Source organism: Equus quagga, chromosome 5 (assembly GCF_021613505.1).
Source record: "Equus quagga isolate Etosha38 chromosome 5, UCLA_HA_Equagga_1.0, whole genome shotgun sequence".
Classification (NCBI taxonomy): Eukaryota; Metazoa; Chordata; class Mammalia; order Perissodactyla; family Equidae; genus Equus; species Equus quagga.
Genome location: NC_060271.1, coordinates 113813485 through 113839661, shown reverse-complemented (window position 1 = coordinate 113839661; position 26177 = coordinate 113813485). Strand labels below are relative to the sequence as shown.

The window sequence follows — 26177 nt, the reverse complement described above, 5'->3', positions numbered from 1 at the left end:
GAGGCAGCTGCACCACCACTACCTTTATCGTCAACTTGGTCCACTGCTTTGAGGTGTCTAGGCAGGCAGATGCTCTTCCCACACCATACTCACATCAGGTGCTGCCATTGGTGAGTGACCGAGGAGCTGCATGGTGCTAGGTATGGTAAGAAGGTTCTACTCTCCCTTTAGAAATAAAGGGAATTATCGAGATTGCCATCTGGCTCCAGTCTCCCTCTTGGCATCACTCTAGATCACGAAGACTAGAGGAAGGCGGAGGGGCTAGCAGGTAGATGAAACAGAGGTCCCACGGTAGAGATTCCTCAATCCCTACACCTCTTTCTGGAGCATCACCATTCAGCTCATCATAGCCCTTCGGTTCTCAATTTGAGTTAAGTCATTTCAAACGTTTATATGTGGCAGGCCCCAGTGATGCAGAGATGCCCTTGAAGAGTTCAGGGAATCCCTAAGGTACTGGCCGGAGAAATCCCAGTTCAGTGACCTCTGTACTTCTTCAAGCACTTCCTATCCTCCTGACACCCGACCTGAGGCAGATATGATTTAGCTTGGAGATTCCCAACAAATCTGGGACATGTTTACCATCCAATCTTAGGCAGGAACATCAAGGCCACACACTCTTGATGCTGAGACAAGAGGCTCCCCCACTAGGTGGACCCCTATGCTCTATTCTATGCTGAGCCCTCAGATAGGCCCCAAACCCCTGGCAGCCATCTTTCTACCATGTGCTGTGAGTCACAGTGGGGACTGGAAGAGAGAATGCAGATCGGGACAAAGCCATCTACAGAACTGCGAAAGCAATGCAGAGTTGATGCCACCATCATGTTCTTGCACAGAACAGAACAGAGTTGTTTGTTAACAAGTAGCAGTGGCCATGCCTTGATAGCAGCCTCCCCTTACAGCAATGGCTGACTCAACTTTCCTGGGCTCAATCCTGACATCCAAGAGCCAGGGGCTCTACTCCTGCCCCTAAGGGACCATCTTTCCCTTGTCAGAGGCTCAAAATGGACCATGTGGGACCCTCCAATGTTTAGCAGGAAGCATAAGTACATCACGGCATCTGTGTGGGTGGAAGACACTGGGCAAAATCCTCAGCACTGGCCTCTACCAGGCCCCCATCCCCTTAGCAGAAGTCTCCATGCAGACAGAAACCTCCTAAAATAAGGGCAAAAATAGAGCTGGCCTGGCAAAGCATTCTCTTGGTCTCTCCCCAATCTTTTGAGCATCTAATGTGGGATGCCTCCTTATACCATGTGACAGCAGGAAGGATCAAACGGAGTCTGTCCACGCTACCCCTGCCCTGACTTACCTGATGGGTTCAGCAGGGTCCAGGCGCTGAGCCTTCTGCTCTGGGGAGAGCTGCTCCCATTGAAAGTGGAGGCTCCAGTCAAACCCTGGAACACAGCACCCACTCGGTTGATTTAGTCTCTCAGATCTATCTGCAGAGCTTGCTCATTCTGTCCCTTTGCTAGAAGTTCAAGAATGTGCCTAGTTTCCCAGGGAAGCTGGTCCCAGGGATAATGGGTCTCACTAGGCTGATCAGCAACAGGGCTGCAGACTTTACCTTTCCTTCTCTTTCTCTACCTCCTACTGCCTCTCTGGGCCTTCTCTTCCAGGTGAGTTAGAGAATAAAGGGCAGAGGATAAAGCGTGAAATCAGACAGACCCCAAGAAAGGGCCCAAGGAGGAAAAGATAGACAGTTATGGGATGTGTTCCTCGGCCAGGAGCCTCGGGAAGGTGTAAGCAGGAGGTTTGTGAGGGGCTGAATCACCTCTAATCAGTCTTGGGGTGCGGACAGCACCAGCCCTGGGCAGAGAGCTGTGGTGGGCCTTGAGGAGAGTGTGGTGCCTACTGCTGAGGTACCAGAACAATCCAGGCCCCACAGAGCCAGGCGTCCCTGCTTTCCTCACATTCTCAGGTCCTGGAGTGAGTTCTGTGTTGAGCCAGAGCTGTGGGGGCTGGGAAGGTCCTGCCCACTCCCTGGGCCCTTCCATTCACAGTCTAAGTGATAAGGGTCACTCTGGAGCCACTGACACTGCAGGATGCAGGACTGGACGTTCCAGACAAACCACCAGGAGACTTTTTCCTCACTTTCCGCCTTGAAAGCAATGACGAGGAGAAAAAGAAATTCCTTACTGGGGAGAAGGAGTTAGCCCCACTCACCCCCTCTGAGCTCTGTGGCCGACTCGATGTAGTTGAAGTTGTCCAGGTTGATGATATCAATCACAGGGCACACCACGCGCGTGTAATCCTGTAAAACAACAGACCCTGTGCTCAGTGTTCAGAGTCGAGGAGCCAGACCGGGAATCAGGGGGCTTGGCAGAGCCTCACCCTTCTAGTGCCAGTGACTGGTTTTGTGGCCTTGGCCAAGCACGTTCATCTCTGGATCTCAAATTTCTCATCTATAAACTGAGGGCACTGGATGCTGTGACCTCTCTAGTTCTGATGCCTAAAATACTAAGAGCCTTTCTATGACCCCTGGGGGCCTTCTCAGCCTCAGTGGTCATCGAAGCATCATGGAGACAAAGTGGAGGCTGGCTGGAGAGCACTGCACCCCAAAAGGTGAAATTAAGAAGAAAGGGGCTCTAGACGTCCTTCACCATCAGTGGGCTCTCAGGATACAGTCAGCCAGAAGGTGACCTCAAGCCTGTCCACCCAAGAAGCAAAGCCACACACCCACAGAGGGGACCTCTTGGAATTTCCAAATACTTTCATTCTATGCTTGTGGTTCATAGGCAAGTTGATTAATAGCATCTCCAGAGATTCCTCACTTCAGTTGCCACCTGTGTACACACAAATCAGGGCCTCCAGCCCTGCCCTCCCTCCTCCCTGCCAGACTTGGATCCAGGATGCGATTGGCCACCTCCATGTGGATTTCACCCAGCCTTTTGGCGGCGGCTTCATCAGCGTCTTCCCAAACACGCTCCTTCCCCTCGGTCCCCTATTTCTGTGAACAGAACCATTGCATTTCCCCCTTCCTCCCAAGCCCTAAATTAAGAAGCTTCACCTCTGTCCATCACCCGGATCAATGCTGCCGATTCTAACTCTGAAACCACTCTTCTGAATGAATCCTGCCCTCCTTTCCCCCTCACACCTGGAGTACTGCAATGGACCCCTAGTCTTTCCCACCCCACCTCACCTTTTCCCTTTCATCCTTCAGGCAGCTGACAAAGTTGTCTTTCTGAGATACAAATCTCACTCTGCAGCTCAACAGCTAAAAGCTTGAATTGCCTGGAAGATAAGGTTCAAACTCCTTAGCCTGCCATCCAAGACCATAAAAAATAGGTCTGCATCCGCTTTCTAGCCTCATTGCTTGCGACTCCCCCAGGCCACCCTGTCTACAGGCATCAAAGTCCAGGGAACATTTTCAAAATCTGCAAGACAAATTCACCAGTTCTTGGGGGCCATCAAGGCATTGCATATATTTTAAAAATGTTCCCTAATTCTGAATGAACACCCCTGTACCTGGCATGCCTGGGTGGGCAGTATAAACAAGCTGTGAACATGGAGACTGGGTAGCCAAATGGGAATCAAGCAGGCTGGGAGAGCCAACAGGTCTGGACAAACCAGGCAGGACCACTTTTCCAATCCTCTGCACCTACTACTCCTGGACAGCACAGGCAGGAACCCCCACCTCTCCTTACAGCCATTTAATTTCCTGGTTCAATTTCTCTCCCAAATGAGGCTGTCTTCTTATTTTAAGCTCAGATTCACAGAGTGCCTGCTTTTATGTTCACAGACTTAATTTGGCCCTCAGCCTCCACGTGTGACTCATCCTGACAGTGACAAGGTGCCTTGGAAGCCAATTGGACCACGTGGAAAGAAATGCTCATTTTCAATGCATTGCTTCTACCTCTGGGATGTGCACAGATGCTTCCTTCACAGTCAACACAGCACTTGCCCAGCTGCCACAGTTTGCTGGGGCTCCTTTTGGCCATTGTCATCGTGTGTCTCTGTGTGTCTACACACTGCGCACACACATACAGTCCTCTACGTCAATACTTACCCATGGACACATCCCAAAGACATTCTTGTGACTTGACTTCTGAAATGTTCTCAGAAGTCCAGAGACAGACCTTCTGACAAAGTCCTCATTTTGCCTTTGCTTGCTGAGTTTTTGGGCCTCTGTAGCTTCACTAAGTCCTTATGCAGACCCTTCTGCAGTAAAGGATTAACCTTGCCCAAAGATATGTTTGGCCCTTGCCCAGCTTCTGGGAGGTAACTTCTAAGCCCTCAGAATGTCCTGCCTATCGGAGTGTCTCTGTTTACCTGGGAGCCTTGGGCTATACCAGAGAGTCTATGCTAACAATGTGATTTACAGAGAGGGCCCTGGGCCATGTGGTTCCAACTCAACTTGACCTCTGGAAGGGCGTGGAGACCATGGGGGTGATCAGCCATGTCTATATGACTGACCCCCAACAAAAACTCTGGACACCAAGGCTTGGGAGGCTTCCCTGTGTTGTGATACTCTGCATGTGTTGCTATACATCCTTTCTGGGAGAAGTAAGTGCTGTCTGTACACCACGGGGAGAAGACAACTGGACACTCGTGCCTGGAACTCTCTCTATTTACCTTTTCCCATTGCTGGTTTTGATTTGTGTCCTTTTGCTGTAATAAACAGTAACCATGTGTGTAACAGCTTTGCTAAATTCCGAGTCCTTCAAGTGAATTACTGAACCTGAGGGTGGCCTTGGGGATCCCCCCAAAACTGCAATCCTAGTTTTTAAAAAACTTTCCTTAATGAAAACCAAAATGCAAGATAAATTGCTGGTTGCCTACCCCAGCCACAGGCTTCCTCAGAAGCCACCATGGGCTCTGTCTCTAGGGTTGCAACAGGCTTTGGTGTACCCTCCCTATAAGTTCTGAGGGTTTCCTGTCACAACTCAGTTGTGGCATCTGCTTGAAGTCATGGAGACCAGACAGGTAGTGAGGGGTGTTTGGGGCTAAGTGCTGGATGGACCCATGACCTTGAAAAGGGGCTGCAGGAGATTTTATAAATGGCTCATTAAAGCCAGGACACAAACCTCTCTGAGTGACCCTGGGGGTCAGTATTTGCTCCACTTTTGTATCCCTCAGTCCCAGTCCAGAGCCTGGGGGGCAGCAGGTGTTCAATGGGCGTTGGCTAAGAGAGGGCATCTATTAACTTCCTCTGAGGACACTGTGTCAATAGCTGGCAGCAAAGCAAGTGGGTCAATTACAGCTGAGAAAGATGGCCTCTCCTCATATAGGCTTGAGGATAGAAGGACTTGCCAGCCATAAAGACACCCAGACCCATCACAGGTCCTCACCTTGTGCCCCAGGAGGCTGTATCTTTCAGGCTAGGTCCACAGGTAGGCTCCAGCAGGCAGCTAGTGGAATCCCTGGCAGATCCAGGACTATACCTCTTCTCCCCTCCCCCACACAAATCCAGGTCCGAGCCCTGCCCCTCCACTGAGAGCCAACGGCTGTCAATCACCTCTGCATTCACACCTCTCCTTTCTCTACCCATTCAAATAATTAAAACCACATGTGAATGGGCAATCAACAAGTTCCTAGAGAGGATCATTCACTTATTTCCTCAACCAGCATTCCTGAGCACCTACTCTGGGTTAGGAATTGTGGCGGTACCAAGATGAATAAGACCTCACAGTCTAAGGAGGGAGATGGACAGGCAGTAGAGGATGACACTAGGCTCCCTCAGCAAGGTTAGAGGGAGGGGTGGGGGAGCAGGAGGGGGTCCTCGGGGAGGAGATGCTATGACAGGAGACCTGGGTTCTAGTTCTGGGTCTACCATCCAGTGCACGTGACCTTAAGTAAATCAGCACACACTAAGGAATTCTGTTTCTTCATCTGTAAAGTAAAGACAAATTATTATTTGCGAAACTGTCCTGCCTTCCTAACAGGCCTTTTGGAAGAAACAAAGCATGTGAGAGGGCTTTGAAGCATATGTTAGCCATGATTTGTATCAATTTACCAAATGCTACAGCAATTCCAATTTCTTAAAATCTTTTTCCCTACTAAAGAAATATGTAGATAAGGAGGAGGAAAAAAGAAGTCTCTGTTAAAAGAATAAAAACCAACTTGGGGCTTGTTTCAAGTATCATCATGTAATTGAAGGGAAGGGAAATGGAGGAGATTTTCCATGTGGAAAACACCAGCTGAGAACAGTTTCTGTCGGCTCAAGCCCAGCCTCTTTCTTATCTCTTTCTATTTTTGAAAATCCCAAACTCCAATTACAGCTTAAGATTTCCACTTCCACTTACGATTAAATCACATTTTACTGTGAGAGAAGACACACATAACGACACGAGGTAACACAGGCTGACACGTGCCCACGCTCCCTGTCCCGAAGGGGATGTCTATGTCTCAGCGTAACCAACCTTTATCAAGGGTCAGGGTCTGGTGAAAACCTCTGTAGCCCACGGAAGCTGCTGCAGCCCCCTGAGACGCAGAGTGGGACCACAGTCGGGGGTCTGTCTGACTCATCTTCTGATATAAAAGCTTTAAGTCAGACTGCGGTGGGGCCCTGGAGCTCAGCCTGGGAGGTTGAGCTCTATCTTGGGGCCCAATGACTCCCCTAGGAGGAGTGCTGGGCTGCAGGCAGCACTCACATGCAGGGAGGAGGGGAAGAAGGCTCCCTGGACCTGGCCTGAGGCTGGCCAGAGATGTGGAAACAGCACTTTTCAGAGATGGCTTCGGGGATGGAAAGGGCCTGGCAGGTTCCTTAAGGCTGCCCAAGGAAAGCAAAGCCCCCCTAACACATCCTGTAGGGACACACCAGCCTGGGCGAGCCGATAGGTCAAACACTGAATTACCACAGGACCCAGCAATTCCACTCTTTGGTCTATACCCCAAAGAACTGAAAGCAGGCACTCAAATGAAAACCTGTACACCAATGTGAGCGGCAGCACGTTATTCCTAAGAGTAAAAGAGTGGAAACAATCCAACTGTCCACCAGCAGATGAATGGATAACAAAACGTGGTATAGACTGTGATGTTGTGATATAAGAAGAAATATGCATTTGGCTTTTGTTCCTGGTTCATGGCACAGAGCTTCTAAAATGCTTGCAATTTCCTGAATGATTGGGGTGAGAAGAGCGTCTTTTGTTATTCATAATAAGCCTCTTTCACTATACCTGAGTTTATGCTAATGAGGTGACTCTTGCGGGATGGGGCTGGTACTGGAGGAACCAACCCTGTGATTGGAGGTTTGGAACTGTCAGCTCCAATCCTTACCCCCTCCACTCCCCCTCCCCATTCTCCCCCCACTCCCAGAGAGAGGAGAGGGACTGGAGATTGAGTTCAATCACCAATGGCCAATGATTTAATCAATCATGCCTACCCCAAGTGATGAAGGCTCCATAAAAACCCTACACCATGGGGTTTGGGGAGCTTCCAGGTTGGCGAACTAAGCGGGGTGTGGATTTGGCTTACGGCCCATTCCAACTCTCCCTCGAAACTGCTCAAAACAGGTGCTCAATAAATGTGTTACTTTAGGGGCAGGAAGCGAGCCTGCCGTCCTCCTATTCCAACCTTATCACCTCCGCAAGCACTGCATCTCATTTCTTATTATTATCATTTCCGAACACTGAGCACCATACTCTATGACCACAAGGAGGTGACTGGTGTCCCCACTGGGTTTTAACTATACCTAGAAAAGGAAACTGTGGGGCCAAAGGGGCAATTCTTGCCAGGAATGATCCTAGCTGGCCATGCAGTCCAGAAAGGCTTCCTGGACGAGGGGAGATGTGGGCGAGGCCCTGAAGAGAACAGGGTTGTGCAGAGGAGGGGAAAGGCATCGGGGACGAGAAAAGCTTAGTCAGAGGTGGAGCAGTGGGAGTGTTGGCACGTTCAGGAAGAAGGAGCAGCCCAGCTTCGTCAGAGTGTTAGACTGGGGAGGCGGTGTGCTGTGGCCACAGGCCCTCTCCTCTCTCTGCGGCTGGGGAGCACCTAGGGAGGGGAGGATTTGGAAGGGCCCCAGCGCCAGGCAAAGCCCCTCAACTGAATAGTCTGTTCATAACCTACTATTTCTCAATCCAGACCTCTTCGCCGGGATTATGTCAAAAAGCAGGCAGACGGGATTTTCCTAAACAGCACTAAGTGTAGGAGCCCTCCCCATCTCGGGGAAAGTGGTCATGAGATGGGTTCAACATAGAGGCCAACGTGTAAGAATGCTGTCAATCCACCGAGGTTCCCTCATTGGAATGAACAAAGTTGGTAAGGATTTCCTAGTCCTCTGAGCTGTTCACACACCTCAAGTCTTTCATCCTTTTAACACCATCATTTTGCAGGTAGGAGGGGAGTAGCTACCTCGAAGAGTGAGAAGGAAATAACCACAGCACAGGGAAGAGGCTGTTGAGGAAACATTGAGGTTCCAGTGCTGATGGTACCAGCTGGGGAATATCAGCCCAAGTTACATAATCCCTTCCAGATGGTATCCTCATCTGCGAAATGGGTATGTGAAAAATACCCGGCCTCGTACTTCACACAGCAGCTGCAGGAGTCAGTAACTCAGGGAGAAGATGAACTGCACGGATGCTCATCACCGACCCTGTGTCTACAACATGTAGCGCCTCCTGTAGATCAGGACGGGGTGGATGGACTTCTGGGAGTACAAAATCAAGATGGGAAAAATTTAAATTTTTTTTTTCACTTTCAAGAGGAGTAACTGAGACATAGAGAGAAGAAGCAGGCAGAATTCCAGAGTAACTTAAAGGCAGACAGAGGCAAGGAATTCAGGTCTCTTAGGATCCAGCCCACCTGCCTTAGCCTTTGGGTGAGGGTGACATGTGGGTAGAGGTAAGACAGAGGTCTCAGGAATTAGGTGATGAGGCCTGGCTAATTCCACTGCCTTATTTTCACAACGACACTCATCAGGGATCCCTTTCTGGAACCTTCTAAAGTCTGGGAGAAATTGGTCTGGGCAGTTCTCCTGTCAGGAAGCCGTGTGTGTCATGTATCAGGTGCCCGCAGCACCCCCTTCAGGCCTGCTGTGGGTGACGGTGTGGTACAGACAATGGGTCTGGGCCTTGCTCCACCACTGCCTGCTGTCTACCTGTCTCTTCATCTATAAAATGGGGACAGTAGTCTGTCCTGCCCACCTCCCAGAGGCACTTGGGGGCACAGGTGAGGTAATGAGCTTAGGAGTCCTAGAGAAATTGGGGGGAAAGGAAGCCAGCCCTGCTCCTCAGTTGGCCTCACTCACCTCTTTGACTCTGTGCAGCAGGGGCTGGAGCCAGTCCCTGTTCACCTCACAGTGGCTGTCCATGAAAGTCAGAATGGCACCCTCGGCAAAATCAGCACCCCGGATCCGGGACCGGACCAGACCTGCAATAGGTATAAATGGCCCAGTGGGTGCCCCTGTCACTCCATCATCCAGCAAGCCCATGGAGGAGCCACTCAGCATTCCCTCCACACACCGAACACACACCCTAATGCACATGCACCCCACCAGTCTGCCACATTGACATCCCCGGGTCCCACCAGCCACATAGACCTACCTTGTCGGTTTTCATTGCGTAAGCATTTCACCTTGGGTAACTTGATGAGCTGATTGCAGTCATCAGCTGCAGAGATAAAAGATCACTTGGAGTGAGTGCCAGGGGATGGAGGTGAACCTGAAGTAGTAGGTAGTAGGTAGGTAAGAGTAGGCAGCCCCGCCCCCCGTCTCCACCCCCAACTGCGGAGCCCTGTCCAGACTCCAGGGTGTTTATGGGCTTTGGAAGGAGCTGAATGAACACTGCTATTAGTACACAATGTGGCCCAGTCTGTGCAAAGTGAGGGGTCTCTTTGGAGCAGGTCAGTCACACAGTGGCACCTGCATACTTGATGGAACACTTCTGGATGGGAAATCTTGGCATGGACACTGGGGACATTTCTCCTTTCTACAGGTCTTTCAAAGCCTGAGATAAGAGTCCTATTCACTTTAGTGGGGTCTGGTAAAAAGCTTCCAGGAGGCCAGGGAATGGATGAGATGAATTTTGGAGTTTCTTTTCAGATCATGGACCCATAATACAGGAGACCTTATTTGTTAAGGGATCTGTCCAGTGAGTTTTCCATCACAAGAGCTGGTTCAACTCTCCACCAGGCAGGGAAATATGCCAAGATGGACAAGAGACCCCATCTTGGGCATTCGCCCTGTGTTGTCCTCCAGCTTGCCCGCCTGCCTCATCACTTCTTTGGCTCACCAGTTCTTGACTCTGAACTCCATATTGTGACCCCACCATTTTGGTTTTGGACCATTGGTTTACCAACCTTAGCCTCTCTGCTTCTCTGGACTCTACAGAGTGACTACAGAGACTCATAGAGGCTTCCTTGGGGCCCAGGTACTATTCTAAGCACTTTGTGTTAACACATTTAAATCCTTATATAAACTATATATAAAATAATTATTATCACCAATTTATAATCAAGGAAACTGAGACACATCCAGCTTAATAATTTGCTCAAGGCACAGAGATAGTAAGTAAGTAAGTGACAGGTCTAGGATTTGAAGCCAGGAAGTCTGGCTCCAGAGTCCATTCTGGGAATAACCACTGGGCTGTTCTGGTTCCAAGTGAATCCCACAGCACTCCCTCCTCCAGCCTCAGCACCAGGCTACCTCCCAGCAGGATGAGTGTCTCCCCACCTCCAAGCCCTTCCTCACCAGGGAGGGGCGATCAGATCATGGAGTTTCAGAACTCAGAGTCTGATCCTATCACTCTTGACCTGGTCCACTTAGGCATTACTTCCAAGGTTCTGAGGCTATGTCATAGGTGTAGATTTGTAGCCTTCCTACAGCAGACCCAAGCATGGTAGTGGCCTCTATGCCCAGCTTCCAGCATCAGCATTGGCGGAGACAAACTCTACTCTCTTGCAACTCGGAGCTATCCGCAGTGGCCACTGCCTGCTTCCCCTGGCTTATCACCAGGAAGAAGCAGTTTTCCCTGGTTGTGGGTGACTGCCTGGGACCGTACCCAGGCTGCGGGCATGATGGCTCTCAGAGGAGATGTCAGTAATCCCAATTACTTGAAGTCTAACAATGCTTTTACAATTATCATGCCTGTCAAATGGAACATGCAGATGTTGGAAAACACCTGCATTCTTTTCTTGGGGAAAGTGGATTTGGAGGGTGAATTTGGGTGGGACCCAGGTTCTTTGATAGGACAACTAGGAAATGGTGATGACCAGTGGGTTGGAAGGCAGCTGCTCAGTGTGTCATGGCCAGGTGATGGGATATCCTGCAGGGGGTCCCAAACACAGAGCTCACCCAGTCGTGCCGTGGGGATGAAAGGGAGAGGGTGTGTTAGCCTCAGCTCAGGTTGGCACATCACTACAGCACACGAGTCAGGAATCTCTAGTGATGGGCACTGCGTCTGGGCTCTAGGTCCCAGTGTTGATCCTTTGAAGGTTCAGATCCTTTCCCATTTCCAGGAATGTAGGTTGGGGGCAGTGACACACATGCAAGTGCACACCCATGCATGCACACATGCATACACACACCAACCCAATCAAGAATCTACTAAATTTACCTGCTTAGGTCCTCACAGCAGAGAACCCAAGAAATTATTTTTTAAATGTAAGGTTTATCTCCTTCTTGAGCCCCACATGGACACTCAAAGGCTTCCATACCTAGTACAAACCCAGGCTTTCGTCCCTCCCCTGAGAACGAGGGGGCTCGCCTCTCCTTGTTTGTTACGCAGGGGTTGGGAACAGACAGAGAGAGGGAGCGATGCTACTTACGGTCATTGCTGAAGTCATCCACTAATATGATTTCCTTGATCAGATTCATAGGGGTGCGGTTTAATACACTGTGAGATGAAAAGAGGAAAGATCGTTACGCTTCTAGTGGCAAAATACATGTACTAACCTGAGTTTTAAATAGACGCCACTGCCTTTGAGGAGTGAAAACTCAGAGCAACCAAAGTCACGTTGCTCACCCGTGAGCCACTGGGATACAACTCTGCCTCCTCTTGGTGAAGGCCTCCACCACCCACCTAGCACCTGGACAGAAACCCAGGGGTCCTCCTCAACGACCCTCCCCTCTCTGCAGCTCCACAGCAAATGAGGGACCAAGACTTGCTGCTTCTGCTTGAAAATGTCATGCCAGTCTTTTTCACCTCTTACACCTCCATCCTGGTTCAACCTCTTTGGCCCATTTTTTTGCAGGAGCCTGGATCTGCACCATCCCGCTGTGGCCTCCAGAGTGAGCTTTCCAAAGCACAGATCTGATCTCTGATTGTGTGACTTTCCTTGCTAATGCAAATAAATGCATTGACCAAACCCCTACCATGTGTCTCCCCATCTACACCCCAAACCCTGAGCCTGCTCCTTCAGGCCTTCACCATCGGGAGCCAGCTCCCTTTTCCGAACTCCTCATGCCCACCGCGTTACCTGGAGAAGTCCTGCTCATTCACAAGGAAGAGTCTGTTCTATTGCCGACAAAGCTTGAAATGCCCTCCTCGGCCACAAGGGCCAGTTCAAAGGTCACTTCCTCTCTAACAGCCTTCCAGCCTACTTAGTGAGAAGTAATCCCTTCCTCCTCTGGGACCCGCAGCAGTTTGTATCAGAAGCTTCGCGTGGCTTTCATTGTTGCCTGACTCTGAGTGGGTTTTGCTGGCCCTTAGAAGGTTATATCCCTGGGGCAGGGGCCTTGCTAAGTTACTCTCTGTGTTGCCAGAGTCCAAGAACAGCGCCTTGACCCATAGCCATTTCCTCCAGGGATATTTAGCGTACACCTACTATGTGCTAGCACTGGGTATGTGATGAGGAACAAAGGAGACGTGAGGTCTGCCCTCCAGAAGCTTATGGTTTAGGAACTACTTACTACAAGCTGTGCAATCTTGGGCAAGTTACTTTACTGCTCTCTGCAGTAAAGTATTCTCATCTGTAAAATGGGGATAATAATAGTAGTACCCACTTCACAGGGCTGTTGGGAGAATTAAGGGAGAAAATGTACCCAAAGCATTTAGCACAATGTCTGCAACGAAGTAATAATTATTACTACTTTGTGTGTCAGTAATGATTTTTGAATCGACTTCATTACCCTCCTGTGCTGTGGATCTGTTCCCATGGGACAAGGCGGGGTTTGCGCGTTCACGCTGGCCCTCAGGCCTGACTGGGATGGCTGAATTCTGCTTCTCCTGAAGGCCCCAAACTACATGGTTCCTCAGAAACATTCCTGGGCCACAATGCCCCCTGTAGGACAGCCACAGCCATGGGAGTGGGCGAGGGGCTTCAGTTGGGTGCTGGCTGAGGTGCTGTGTGCGTCCCCCTCTCAGGAGGACCACTCTGAGCCCTGCTTCTGGTGAGCCGCCTTCCCCAGCAGGATGCAGAGACTCTCCAGGAGAACTCTGCCTAGAGCTACCTTTATTTATGAAGCCTTAATTCTCACCATGGCAACTAGTGTAAGGTGGAGGGAGGGACCTCCACCCGGAGCCCTGAGCCTCCGTTGGGAGGTGGGGACAGGGAGGGGCAGGAGGTGGTGGGAGGAGATCCTCACCATGAAGTCCCAAAGAAAACACAGGCAAACCCACCAAGCAGCCCTCTAATCAGAGAGGGAGGGGAAGAGGGAGGCAGGAGGAGAGGGAAAAGCCGCTGGAAGAATACCCTCTAATGAGGTTTGATGAGGGCTGCAGCTTCTGCTTGCCAGTCCCCCAAATCTCTGCCGGCTCTTTGAAATTCAAGAGTTCTCTTCTGTGAACATCAAAAGGTAAATCGCGTGCAGCTCTGTGCTGGTTGAACTGAGAGATGATTAGCGAATAAAAAATGTCCAGGGTTTAAAAAAGAAAAAAAAGAAATCGTCAGCAGTAAGTGCTAATTAGACCATTTCCTGGTAACACCTGGCTTGTTTTTGCTCCTCTAATCAGAGCAATTGGAGTGATGGCGGGGGGCTCCTCAAAAGTGGCTAGGGGCTGGGGGGGGCCTGAGGTGGGTAGGCGCGCTGGGGTCCAGGGGTGGAAGGAAAAAGGGCAAGGTCAAGTCCAGTTCAGGGGGCCTGGCCTGGCCCAGATGGTCGCCCAGACCTTCCCTGCTGCTCCAAACCTCATTTCCACCACCCAGAGCCTGGTTGCCCAGGCCTCCCTCCTTTGCCCTCACCAGCTTTTCTGCCAGGACACCTCACCAGCCACTCCATAGCAAAGCCAACCCTCCCTTTCCCCCAGGGCCCAGCTTAGCACATCCTTGTTCTTTGCTTCACCCCAACTGCGGCTGTCCCCTGCCTGTTCCTTACACCACCTTGGCCCACCTCACTGGCATATCCAGGTCAACCTTGCCTGGGAATTATTCCAGAACCAAGTCTCCTATACACAGCTCACCTCTCTGCCAGAGGGTGGCTGCGCAGGCAGTGCCTACATCTCCAGCTTTCCGCCTGCTGCACCCTAACTGGGGGGCCCACGTGGAGCACCCTGAGAGGCGGTGGGTTATGGCAGTGTGGGAGGCCAGGTGGTCTCACCATCCACTAGCTGTGCAATCCTGAACCAGGCGCCGGGGCCGCTCCCAGCCTTCGTTTCCATCTGTAATTACATTTTCCTTGTAAAGGCAGGCGATATTAATACTTGACCTACTTCACGGGCTTTTGTGCGTATGAAATGAGGAAATGTATTTGAAATTGCTTTGTGAACTCCGCAGTGCTATGCGCAGACAGGGTTTATCAAACGCTCCATAAATACCAGTTGAATGAAGACCTGAGGCCGGTTGATGAGTTGACACGTTCTGGAGTCAGACTGACTTGGGTTCAAGTACCGGATCTATCTGTATATCCTCATTAACTAGCTGGGGAGCTTCTGTTAAGTACTGAACCTTCAGCACCACAACTTCCTGAGCTGCATGAAAGGAGCTTAGCACCATGTCTGGCTCAGTGGCTGCTCTCTGAATCTGGGTGTTGATAATAATGATATTGGTTCTCACAGTGTGATCCCAGAGCCAGCAGCCTCAAGGTCACCTGGGGACTTGTTAGAAGTGCCAATTCTTGGGCCCCAGACTTACTCAGTTAGAATATCCGGGGATGGGACCCAAGAAACTGTGTTTTAAGAAGCCCTCCAGGAAATCCTGATGCCCGGTCAACTTTCAGACTACATTAGAACACTGCTGCCTATCTGGCTGGAGGAGCATCATGACACCTGTTGTCACCTGTACAGGCTCAGTCTGTGCCAGGCACTGTTTCAAGGCCTTTATCTACCTGAACTCATTTACTCTTCTCCATAATCATGCGAGGTAACTATTACCAATACTCCTTGTTTTGCAGAAAGGAAAACTGAGGCAGAGAAGTGGAGGAGCTTGCCCAGGGACACACAGCTGATAAGGGCAGAGCCGGCAAATCTGGCCCCAGAGTGTAATTTCTTAACCCCCTTAACCTGAGACATTGCTCCTCTAAACATAGGGTTTTACAAAAAAAGTGACAGCAAGGAGACTCAGGATATAAAGTGAGCAATCGTGCATGCACCAGAGGCCCCATAGGGCCACAGGATGCCCCAAGAGGACAGGGACAACCCTGGGTCTCACATATACACGGGGACCTGCTGCAACACCAGTCAAGGTAAACGACTCTTCAGGGTTTGTTTTCTCTCGCCTTAGATGAGAAAAGCCCCTAACTCATCAGGGTTGTGATTCACTCTCCCTCCCCCATCACACTCCCATCATGCCTCTGCCCAGCTCTGAGTGCCCCCTGCATGTGTTCCACCCCCAGCCCCCAGCTAACCTGGGAGCTCAGGGGCAGAGCTGGCCAGAGGGGTGAAGGCCTGGCCAAGCGCTGGGTGGCAGGGCGGAGAGGAGCAGTCCGCCCCAGTTCAAAGAGCCTGGCGGCAAAGGCATCAGAATTCTAGAACGTTAAAGATGAAAGATATCTTAGAGAAGATCCTTTCATTGGTGACAAAAGAGAGAGAGCCCTCTCCGTGGCTGGTGATTTATTTGTGCCACAGTGTAGGGAGTGGAAGGAAGGTACAGAATCCCAAGGCAAATATGATACTTGGCAATGGAAGTTTCTGGAGGTAATCTTCCTTGCCTCCACCCTTAAAGTTCACTTCTACCTAGCCTGCTGTTGATGTAAATGCCCGTCTGTTCACACATGGCTCTCAGGCCCCCTGTCTGCTGTTTTTGTGCATCATACTTGGGTCTGAGCCCGCAGCCTGGCTTACATGGGAAGCTCCTGAGAGGCAGGAAACAGCCACGGGCTTTCTTGGCAAAGCACCCAGCAGAGTTTGGTGCATAGTCTGGCACGTCATGGATGCCTTCTAAAAATTATGGTGTTGATGGGCCCCAAGCCCCCTCCCAGTATGCAGGGCGCCGGGGCCTCAGGGGCAGCCCTCCATCAGGCCAGTGGACAGAGGCTGCACCCTGGGGCTGCACCCCTAGCTGCCCCCCACTTCTACCCAGGAAGGCAGAAACCCGAGTCCTGGCCCTTGTGCTTCCTAGCCCTGTGGCTCTGGGCCTCCATTCACCACGTGCACCCGGCCTCACAGGCCCTGGATGGGGCTCCAACTGAAGGGAGAGATGGAATGTGTTCTGTAGACCATAAAGCTCAGCATACATTTAACATATTAACATTATTATTATAAAGCATCATTATTACTATCATAAAGAGATGGAGGAGCAGCAGGAAGAGAAGGAGAAATACGTCTTAGAGCTGAAAGGGATGAGTCTGAGGGCAGCAGCTGAAGTGCCCCTGAGAACATAAACACAGTGATAGGGAAGCACAAGGGGTCTGGGGTCTCCTTATTATATTACAATGCCCCCCAAATGTCTCAGTGTAATGTCTTACTTTGGGAAATGTGTTAGAACTTGAAACATGAAAGATATTTTTATCACTGTCTTTATAGATGTGGTTAATGACCAACCCAAGGTCACAAAGCTCAGAAGTGGCAAGGTAGGGACTTGAACCTGGGTCTTTCGACCCCAGGTGCAGTGCCCTTTTAAGGAGCCCATAGCCTCTGTTCCTTTGAGAGCTCACTAGCTGTGCAGATGTAGGGATGGCTAACATTGATCCAGCACTTTGTGCCAGCATGGTTCTCAGTCCTCTACCTGAATTAACCAAAGCAAGTCTGTGGAGTCAGCACGATTATTATTCCTATTTCCCTGATGGGGAAACTGAGCCATAGGGAGGTTAGGTAAGAGATGAGTAAGATGGGGTCCTTGCCCTAAAGGAGTTCACTGAGGATTGCATCCGGGAAAAATGCATTAAGTGCTGGAGTATAGATGTACAGAGGAGGAGCCCAGAGGAGCCCTAATGGGGTGTGAGGGTGGTTAAGGGGGATGGAGGTACATGGCATCAGAAGACTCCTTGAAGGAGGAGGAGAAGCCAGCCGGGAAGCCAAGGAGCCTGTCTTGGAGGCTATCATGTCCTCATGGAAACACGTGGCAGACACGCCCAGCCATGACCTTGTGCACTGGGGCTGTTGTCTGGCAACTTGGAATCAGCCACCTCTGCTCCACCATGTGCCTGCTCTGCCTTCAAGGTCCTAAAACTCCATTCTCCCTTCACCAGAAGAGACCCAGGTAAATGGGACCACCCCCCATCCCTGTTCTCCCACACATACCCACACAGGTTTACAAATCAGAAGGCACTTTATCAGTCTACCATGAGACTCACAGTGACACCTGACAGTGACTTGGGTCATTTTCTTGCAAGAGCTGAAGGCTTTTTGGGAAATCAAGTTTGAATCAGGCAGCTTGTGGGGTGAATGAAGAAACCAGGGCAGACAGGGCAAGCAGCTGGCAGAAGAAACCAGCCAGCCTGTCGCCAAGGACATCTGGGTGCAGACAGAGCTGCCCCATGGACAGGGGGAAATGCCAGGCTGAAGACTGCGTGTTTGGGCAGGCCCTCCCTTTTGTTTCTAAAGGATGAGCTGACCTTGCACAGTGGACATTCATCATGAGTGACAGGTGGCGCCGAAGACTTGGTGCCCACTGTTAGAGTGAGCCCATCACTGACTCCCTCCTGTCACCTGGAACTTCCCCACTTGTCCACAGCCATGTGGGTGTGGGAAGGAGAGAGGGAAGGTGTGGCTTGTTGATGGAAGTGACAAGAGATCTTGTGTGCTTAGTTGTACTCTCTTTGGCCCACATTTAATCTTACCTCCATCTCTGTGGGATCAGGCAACCATCTGATTGGGATGGGCTAGCAGATAGGGGACAGGCTGTAATGGGCCATGTGTCCCAGGGCCATGGAGGTGCCTCGGCCACTTTACTCCAGGGCTAGCCCCTTGCTCTGGTGGAGGCATGGCTGGGCGCATCCTTGGTCCAACCTCTCCTCCAGGGATTCTGAATGCCACCACTGTGATTGGCTTTACCTTATTCAGGTTGCTTGCTGGGAGCCGTGGCTACATCATTTGATCGGCTGTTTGACAGGGTCCAGCCGATTAACGCCGAGGGGTGCAGGGTCGCCCCTTGGTGAAGAACAACCGGCCAGCCCTTCACATAGTTCTGAAACCTGTGCTGCTTCTAATTGCCCTTCATTCCTTTTCCTTTCTTAACCTCCAGTTTTCACTCCTTTGGGTGGCTGTTTGGGAGGCACTACCTCCTGGGAAAATTAGATGTAGTAAGAGAATGTGACCACCTGCAGGTAACTTTCAAGATATTTTTCAGTTAATTAATGGAGGAGCACACAGTCCCATTTGAGACAATCAGAAAGGAATCCTGCCCAGATAAGATGTCGAATTAGGTTTGTAGCCTCCATCTGGTTAATGTTTCCTTCTCCCTCCAGTTCTTTGTCTAAATATACATATGCATCGTCCTTCTAAGTTTGCTGGTTAATTGGATGATCAAGAAGTATCTATATATTATTCTTGACCTTCTGCTTTCTGTTAAAATGTTATAGAGGTTTTCTCCTAAAAGCAATAAATAATAAATAATTGGTGAGTAGAAGGGCCGAGGGGTGCAAGAATGCCCCTCGGTGAAGGATGGCCGGCCGACACCCCTGATATTTTCTGAATTATATGCATGCTTTCTATCAAGGTTATGTGTATACTTATTTCTCTTTTTTATTCTTGAAGATATATAGTTTAGCTTAGCTTTTCAGCCCTTTACTTTACTAACAAAGTGATACTTTCTCCGGCAGTGTACTTAAGGGACTGTTAGCTCTACAATCTAAAAGACAAAGGAATGCTTCCACCCCCTAAAGGGCGTGCAAAAGTAAAGATGTTTAACTGCCCGCTGAGAATGCAGATAGCCCTGGGGATAAGACACCCTGGAGTCGCCTTTTGTTCCCATTAACCATCTACACTAATGACGTAAATGATTGAGGGAGGCAGGGATGGCTCCACCAGGATGTAACCAGACGGACTGCTGTCCTGTCCGGAGGCCTGGACCTTCTCTCTTTGATTTAACTTTACCATGAATTACAACAGATGCCTAGGTACCTATCTCCTTTAGCTTAGAGACAACAAACACTAGTTAATTGCAGAGAAGACGATCATTAACCTTATGCTCTATAGAATGGAATGCTAATAAATATTCTTGTGCTCGTTTTTTACTTCCTTATCTCTCTGAGAATATTTGTAGAACTATTTCTGTACTAATCCTGAAAAATATATAAACGACACTTGTGCACAGTAAAGTCGGACTTGCTAACACCAACCCAAGTCTCACGTCCCCGTTATTTTCCCCCTCCCTCATCGCACCGATGCTGTCCATCCCTCAGGAACCTGGACTCCGCCGGGGCGGGACCCCGGCAGTTGCTGAGAAAAACTCTGAGGTCAGAGTGCGAGGGGTGGAACCTTGCTCACCATTGTTAGCTCAGCAACAATAGGCCTTAATTTAGTATCTCTGAGTAAGTTTTCTCAGTTGTAAAGTGGGCACAGCGGTGGCCTCTCAGCTGAGAGCACATGGGGACTTAGTGACTGGTGGCTGCCGTTACCACCATCCAAGATGCCAATGCTGCCGGAGACCTGAGTGAGGAAGGGCAGGCCAGATGGTGTTGGGGTGAGAGTGGGCACAGGGAGAGGGGCTCCAGAGGAGAGGAAGGAGCTCCCATGGGGAAGGAAGCCAAAACACCCAGGGTCTTCCGAGAACTGGGGTGAGGAATTCCTGGCCAAGTCTCCGGGCCGGGTCTGTGCTCTGAAGGGAGTTCTGCTGAGGGCTGCGCTGGGACTTTCGCATATCAAAAATCCACGCAGGCCACAGGCCATAGGTAGCAAGGACGTACGGGTTACACCAAGAGCATGGCCCTGACTAGGAGCTGAAGGTGGATGGAGAGGCCTGAGGGGGAACGGGGCTGGAACACAAGGTGATGGTTGAGAAAGCAAATGTGAGCCATTTGGGCTGCTCTGATTTGCACCATAGACCATAGCAGGTGTGTGGGAGCTGCGGCGAGGGAGGTGCTGGGATAGGCAGCACTCAGCAGACCTGAGTTCTAATGCCAGCCTGATGCTGGGGCAGGGTATCTACTTAGCCTCTCAGGGCCTCAGGGCCCTCGGCAGCTGTGAAAATTAGAACTCCTGTTCTGGAGGCAGTCTAGCACAGTGGTTAAGGGCAAGGGCTCTGGGACCAGGTCCTCTATGAACCTCAGTGACCTTCCGTAAGTTACCTAACACCTTGGGCCTCTGTCTTTCCCCCAAGGAAACGGGATAATAGCTGCCCTCGTAGGAGTGTGAGGAGTGACTGAGTGCGGTGTGTTGAACAGCACCTGGCAGGCAGTTAGAATACCTGATATTCTTATTAAAGGGGTGGTCCCCCAGGGAGCAGATACCGCTTATCAAGTGCTGGGCCCGGTAGGGCTGACAGATGGGAAGGCTGTCTTACCTGCGGATGGTTCTGAGCAGGGTGGAGCGGGCCTCGTTGTGGAAGGTGATGATGATGCTGGTGGGAGGGAGATCTGTGCAGTACACCAGTGTGGTGCATCTGGGGAAGGAAGCACAGGATGACAAGTAAGACCTTTGGGGGCAAAGCAGATCTAAAGGGCTGGAACCCAGGGCATCGTGGTGTCACCAGTATGGACAGATGCCTGGCGTCTGGTGGGGGCCGCCCCAGCTGTACAGCACTGGGTAAGACCCCAGGGCCTCACCCAGCCCTAAGGGAGGCAGGGAAGCTCCGAGAATGACTAAAGCTGAATTTCCCACCACCTTGGGGAAACTTGGGCTTGGAGCCAAATTAAGTTGCTATACAGAACACAAATGTGGATTTCTTGCTTGGCTGAGTTCGTGCACAGCGGTTCCTAGTAGCCGTGTAAACCCACCCCAAGACGGGTTCTGCTCCCCAGTCTGTGTCCAGCCCAGCCGGCAGAGGTCTCACCATGTTTTGGGCCAGCACTTGCAGCCCACCACACCATGCTGACCCCGACCTTCTGCCACACACACTGAAATCTGGCCTGTTTAAAGAGACAGAGCCCTCAAACCCCGGCATGAGCACTAAACCCCATCTTGAAAAAGCATTCATTTCCACGTGTCCAGGATCATTTCATATGACAATTACATCTGGGGTAATTTCAATTTAATACCTCGCTGCAAGTGAAAATTGTAGCCTTCAGCCCGAAAATTACTGTAATAATGAAAATAAACCCGCCAAGTGAGGCTAGCGCCACCAGGGGCTATCTCTGGGTAAATGCTTCCCCCCGTTTCTCGCTCTTTCAGGGGTTGTCCAATTATGGGGAGGGGTATCAAACGAGGAAGGAAATAACAGATGTTTGGTGAGTCCAATACTCCCTCTCTTCATTTTCCGATTTCTTCGAGGCCTGGGGCTTTTAATTCAGGGTCCAGAGACTCAAGGATGGACTTCAAGGGGACTGTGAGCCCTCTGAATTTGCTTGCAAAGTTGTGTATGCAAATGTGAATGTTTTTTTTTCTTCTGGGAAGATGGTTCACAGTTTTCACTAGATTCTCAAAGAAGTCTGTGGGCTAAAACACTTCAGAACCTCAATCCTAGGCCAATGGGCCTGATGTCTCTCTGGCCTCCCTGATAATTCTGATACTCTTTCCTACAAGAGCAAACACTGAAGAAGAGAGAGCTTATGCAGAGGAAGCTGGGCTACTGTGCTCAGAACCTGAGCACAGACTGGGCTTGGGTCACCCACAAGGAGCCAGGAATTAGGAAAGGAAGGTCCTGGGGGGAGAGATGGGGAAAGGTAAGTCATGACCTTCAGGCCTTCCTGTGCTCCCCCCATGGAGACAGCTTCTCATCACATGGTGTCAGCTCCACCTCCTAATAAAACCCTTCTGGATCCACCCCTCCTCCGTCATCCCCATGGGCCCGGCTCAGAGAGTCTTTATTCCTCTTGGGGATCCCTGTGGCAGACTCCTGACCAGTCTTCCTGCCTCCACCCTCTGCCCCTGCCAGCCATGTCCTGTCTACCACACAGCTCTGCCCAGGTCTTCCTCTGGCTTGAAGCCCACAGTGGCTCCTGATGTAGAAAGTCCAAACTTTCTATTACAGCCTTTAAGACGTGTCACAAACTGTAGCCTCATGTGTTGCCATAACTCTCTGCCACTGTTCACACTATTACTTCTGCACGGAGCAACGTCCTTCCTCCTTTCCCCACCTGCGCTCCTACTCATCCTTCAAGAACCAGAGTGAACGTCCCCTCTGTTGTGAAGGCATTCCATAATCCTCCAGATAGGTAATGACCTCTCCTTTGGGATCCCATAATTCTGTACATATCTCTCTTCTAGTGCCTCTCGAGGTAGGACTGTCTCCCCCACTTGACTATGAGTTTGTCTAGGGAAGGACTTGTCTATTTCCATACTCCTGGCACAGGAGTTAAGTAGATTAGATGCCCATTCATGGAGAAAGGGAGAACGAAAGTCAGGAAAGGCATTCCTGGGTCAGCTGAAGACTCAGCCTTTTAAGGTTTCAGAATGTGCTGCAGCCAGCTTTGCAGACGGCTTCTAGTGATTCTCACCTACTGGTCCTCATGCTTTGTGCAGTTTTCTCTCCCACTGAATCAGGGCCAGCTCATATGACCAACTGAATATGATGGAAGTGACAGTGTGTGACTTCCAAGGCTAAACCATAAAAGCACTACAGGCTCTGCCTTGGCCACTTGGAGGGAAGCTAACTGCCATGCCGTGAGGACACAAGCAGCCCTGCGGAGAGATGCCCAAGTGCAGAGGAACTGAGCCTTCCTGCCCACAGCCAGCACCACCTTGCCCACTGTATGAATGAGCCACCCTGGTAGTAAGTCTGCCAGCTCCAGTCAAGCCTTCAGATGACAGCAGCTCCAGCGGCTCCAAGCCAGAACCACCTGGCCTAGATGCTCTGAATTCCTGACCCCCAAAGACTACAAAGGCAATCAATGATTCCTGTTGTTTTAAGCCACTGAGTTCTGGGGGGGATTTCTTGACCATTAGATAATCATTATTAAAAGAGAAGGAAAATGCCTTGAAAAAGCCCTGGATTTGCCTGTCTGTGGACACAGACCTGAGTCTAAGTTGGGAGCAGTGGGGAGGGAGGCAGGCAGGTGACTGGCTGAGGTGGATTTGGGGGGACCTCAGTTCGTGTGCTGCAGGGTCCGTGAGGACATGGTGGGGCTTGGAGAAACCCAGGCAGAGGAGGAGGCAGCAGTGAGCAAGGTCAGCACCAAAAGGAATGAGGTGGGAGTCAGGGAGCGGGAGGATAATCATTTGTCTCTTCACAGGAAGGTAACACAGCAGAGAGCTTAGCAGATCCTCCTTGTCTCCATCAGAGACAGGGAGAAAAGACAGCCTGAGTAGAGCAACTCAGAAGCCACCGATGCCAGTGCTCTGCCAAGGGCCAGGCTCTGGGCACCACCCTGGAGATAGCCTGCCCTTCCACATCCTGGAAGGCAATGGGACCTCAAATCCCAGGTTTTGTGATGTAAATTATTCAGGGGTAAGTTGGTGTGGGAGGGTGGTACTGGGAGTTATCTGCTTCAAGAGCTTTTGGAGACAGAGGCCGCTTTTCCTGCCTTGGAGGCATCCAGCTGGGGAGGCAGGTGTATCAACACACAATGACTCAGCGGTGGGCGTGCACACACGTGCAGGGAGAGCAGAAAGGCAGGCGTAACTCCACCCGGGGTAGTGAAGAAGCCTTCACTGAAGAGGAGGTGCTGGATCTCACAGAGTGAGGTAGGGACAGATGGACAGAAATGGGGTACAGTGTTCCAGTCATGGCACGGTCTGGACCTGCCAGCTGAAAGCCAAGTGATACAGTTCATAGAGTACTCGCCAAGGGATCTGGACACCACTGACCAGCTGTGGGACTGTGGGCAAACCCCCTGCCTCTCTAGGCTGCGTCTGCCCATCTGTAGGACAAGGGTTGGGCCCAAGGCTCTCCCGCTAAAGGTTCTCACGGCATCAGTAATCAGAAGCTTTGATTGGAGCTGACACTCAGTAAGCATGGTTGATTTGAATGGAATGTTGCAAAGACCATTCAGCCTCTGAGGCTCAACTGTGTGGCTGGACATCTGAATTTACTTTTCTAAGCTTCAGTGAAGACAATGACTTTTAACTTGTAGATTTTCCCCCCTAGATATTACTGTGTTAGATAATAACAGATTGACAAATAGTAACTATCATTATTTTTATCATCAAGTTCAAATCTTCAGACTCCTCCTCCCATTGGGTGGAGCCAGATCTTGCATGGGCTGGAAAGGCATCTTTGGTGAGTGGTTCTGCCCTGAACAACAGTGGGTGTGGGGCATTGAGAGGCAAGAGGAGCAGAAGAGCGCAAAGAGCATAAGCACTGATGTTAGAAAAAGGAACTTGGGTTGCAATGTTGATTTCAATCCTGGATCTGCTGAAAACTGGCTGTGTGCCCATGGGCACGTCATTTACCTTCCCTCATCCTCAGTGGTGTCACCTTAAAATGCAGACAAATGCCTTCCTTCCAGGTTTGTTGTGAAGACTGCAGATACTGCAGACAAAGGACCGGGTGTTTAATAGGTGCTGAGTAAATGGTAGCTAAAATTACTCTAATTACAGACGTACAGTGGCTGCACCAGCCTCCATGCAATGGTCAGTGGTCATGGCCTAGACCCACAAACTCATAGTTCAGAGAAGGAGAAGTCTTGGAGATGATCCAGTCTAGCTTCCTAAACTGGGCAGAACTGGGCGGTATAAGGGGCATTGGGTGGAGCCTGGGCGGTTGTGCTCCTGGGCCTCAGCTCTCCAGGCTCCTATGCCTAAAGGATAAAGGACAGGGGGCTCTTTCTGGAGGCTGAGCAGGAATCCCAGTGCCTCCCACATGCACAGGCTCAGGGAGGGCAGGCAGCAGGGCGGTGCCTCACACCTCAATGGCACAGGCAGCCCTGCTCATGGGACTTTGTGGTCTCTTCCTTCTGCCCCTGCTCATAGCTCACGGTGCCCGAACTCATCCTTTGTCTCATCTGACTCTCACAACAGCCTCTGAGAACCTCCACTCCACAGTTGAGAATAACCGAGGCTCAGCCTCGCTCAACCTGATGAGTGATTCAGACAAGCTGAACCCGGGTCCTGGGACTTCTTGCTGTTATTTGTCCCCAGGGTGTCGCTGTGAACTCACCCTGGTTAAGGCACAGGAGCCTGTGGGGCTGCTGCTGGATAGGGCCACCTGCCCTCCAAAGTCCAGGGGGGCCACAGCCCCACTTAGGAATGACCACTGGGCACTACCAGCAACAAGGCCAAGGGGCTGAGAAAAATCCTTAAAACTGGACACCGTGGGGAGAGTCAGCTGACAGTGGGCTTTCTGTGAGAGGGATCTAAAAGATTAATCAAACAGCAAGATCTATTAGGGACACGAGGGGAATGAAAAAGCCTGCCAGCACTGAGATCTGGCGCCGGCAGACGGACGAGAAAGCATGTTTATAATTTATTGAAGATTCAGGGGTTTTACTGGAGAGAAGAGCTACTGAGCAGGAAAGATGGGCGTGGGGGTGGAACCAGGAGGAGGGGCGGAACTGCCGCCCTGTGGACAGACAGATCCAAGCCCGCCAGCCCGGGGCTGCTATCCTGATTGCCACAGTGGCTCATGAATAACGCACGCTCCTCTGAGCTGATTTTCCATGTGTAGTTTTTCTTTTCTTAAAGGAGGATTCAACTAAGACTCTTGAGTTCTCCAAGTTCAGGTGGGTCTCAAAGCGCTTCCTGAACCATCAACTTCTTGAGTGTTCAGTGCCATTTACCAGCCTAGGATGCTTCCAGAGGTGTTCTGAGATGCTAACCCCAGGGCACCAGGTGGGAGCTTCTCCCTCTTCGGTCTCTTTCCATCCTCCAGCAGCCAATCACTGCTCTCCTGCCCACCCCACTCCACCCCCGCCCCCCCTCCCCCGCACCTGAACATGTGCCAACTCGGGCGTGTCA

At 50.9% G+C, this 26177-nt stretch overlaps 1 protein-coding gene across 2 annotated transcripts in view; it reads right to left on the bottom strand.

The window, feature by feature from the left end:
• GALNT14 (polypeptide N-acetylgalactosaminyltransferase 14) overlaps positions 1 to 26177 on the bottom strand; it is a 206500-nt gene that overhangs the window by 30630 nt on the left and 149693 nt on the right. For both annotated transcript variants that reach the window (XM_046662679.1, XM_046662680.1), the window contains exons 3-8: positions 20689 to 20787; positions 11698 to 11765; positions 9477 to 9542; positions 9182 to 9303; positions 2161 to 2248; positions 1307 to 1391 (exon numbers count right to left, since the gene is read on the bottom strand). In XM_046662679.1, coding sequence (XP_046518635.1) covers positions 1307 to 1391; positions 2161 to 2248; positions 9182 to 9303; positions 9477 to 9542; positions 11698 to 11765; positions 20689 to 20787 — 528 coding nt within the window. The remainder of the gene's footprint in view (positions 1 to 1306; positions 1392 to 2160; positions 2249 to 9181; positions 9304 to 9476; positions 9543 to 11697; positions 11766 to 20688; positions 20788 to 26177) is intronic.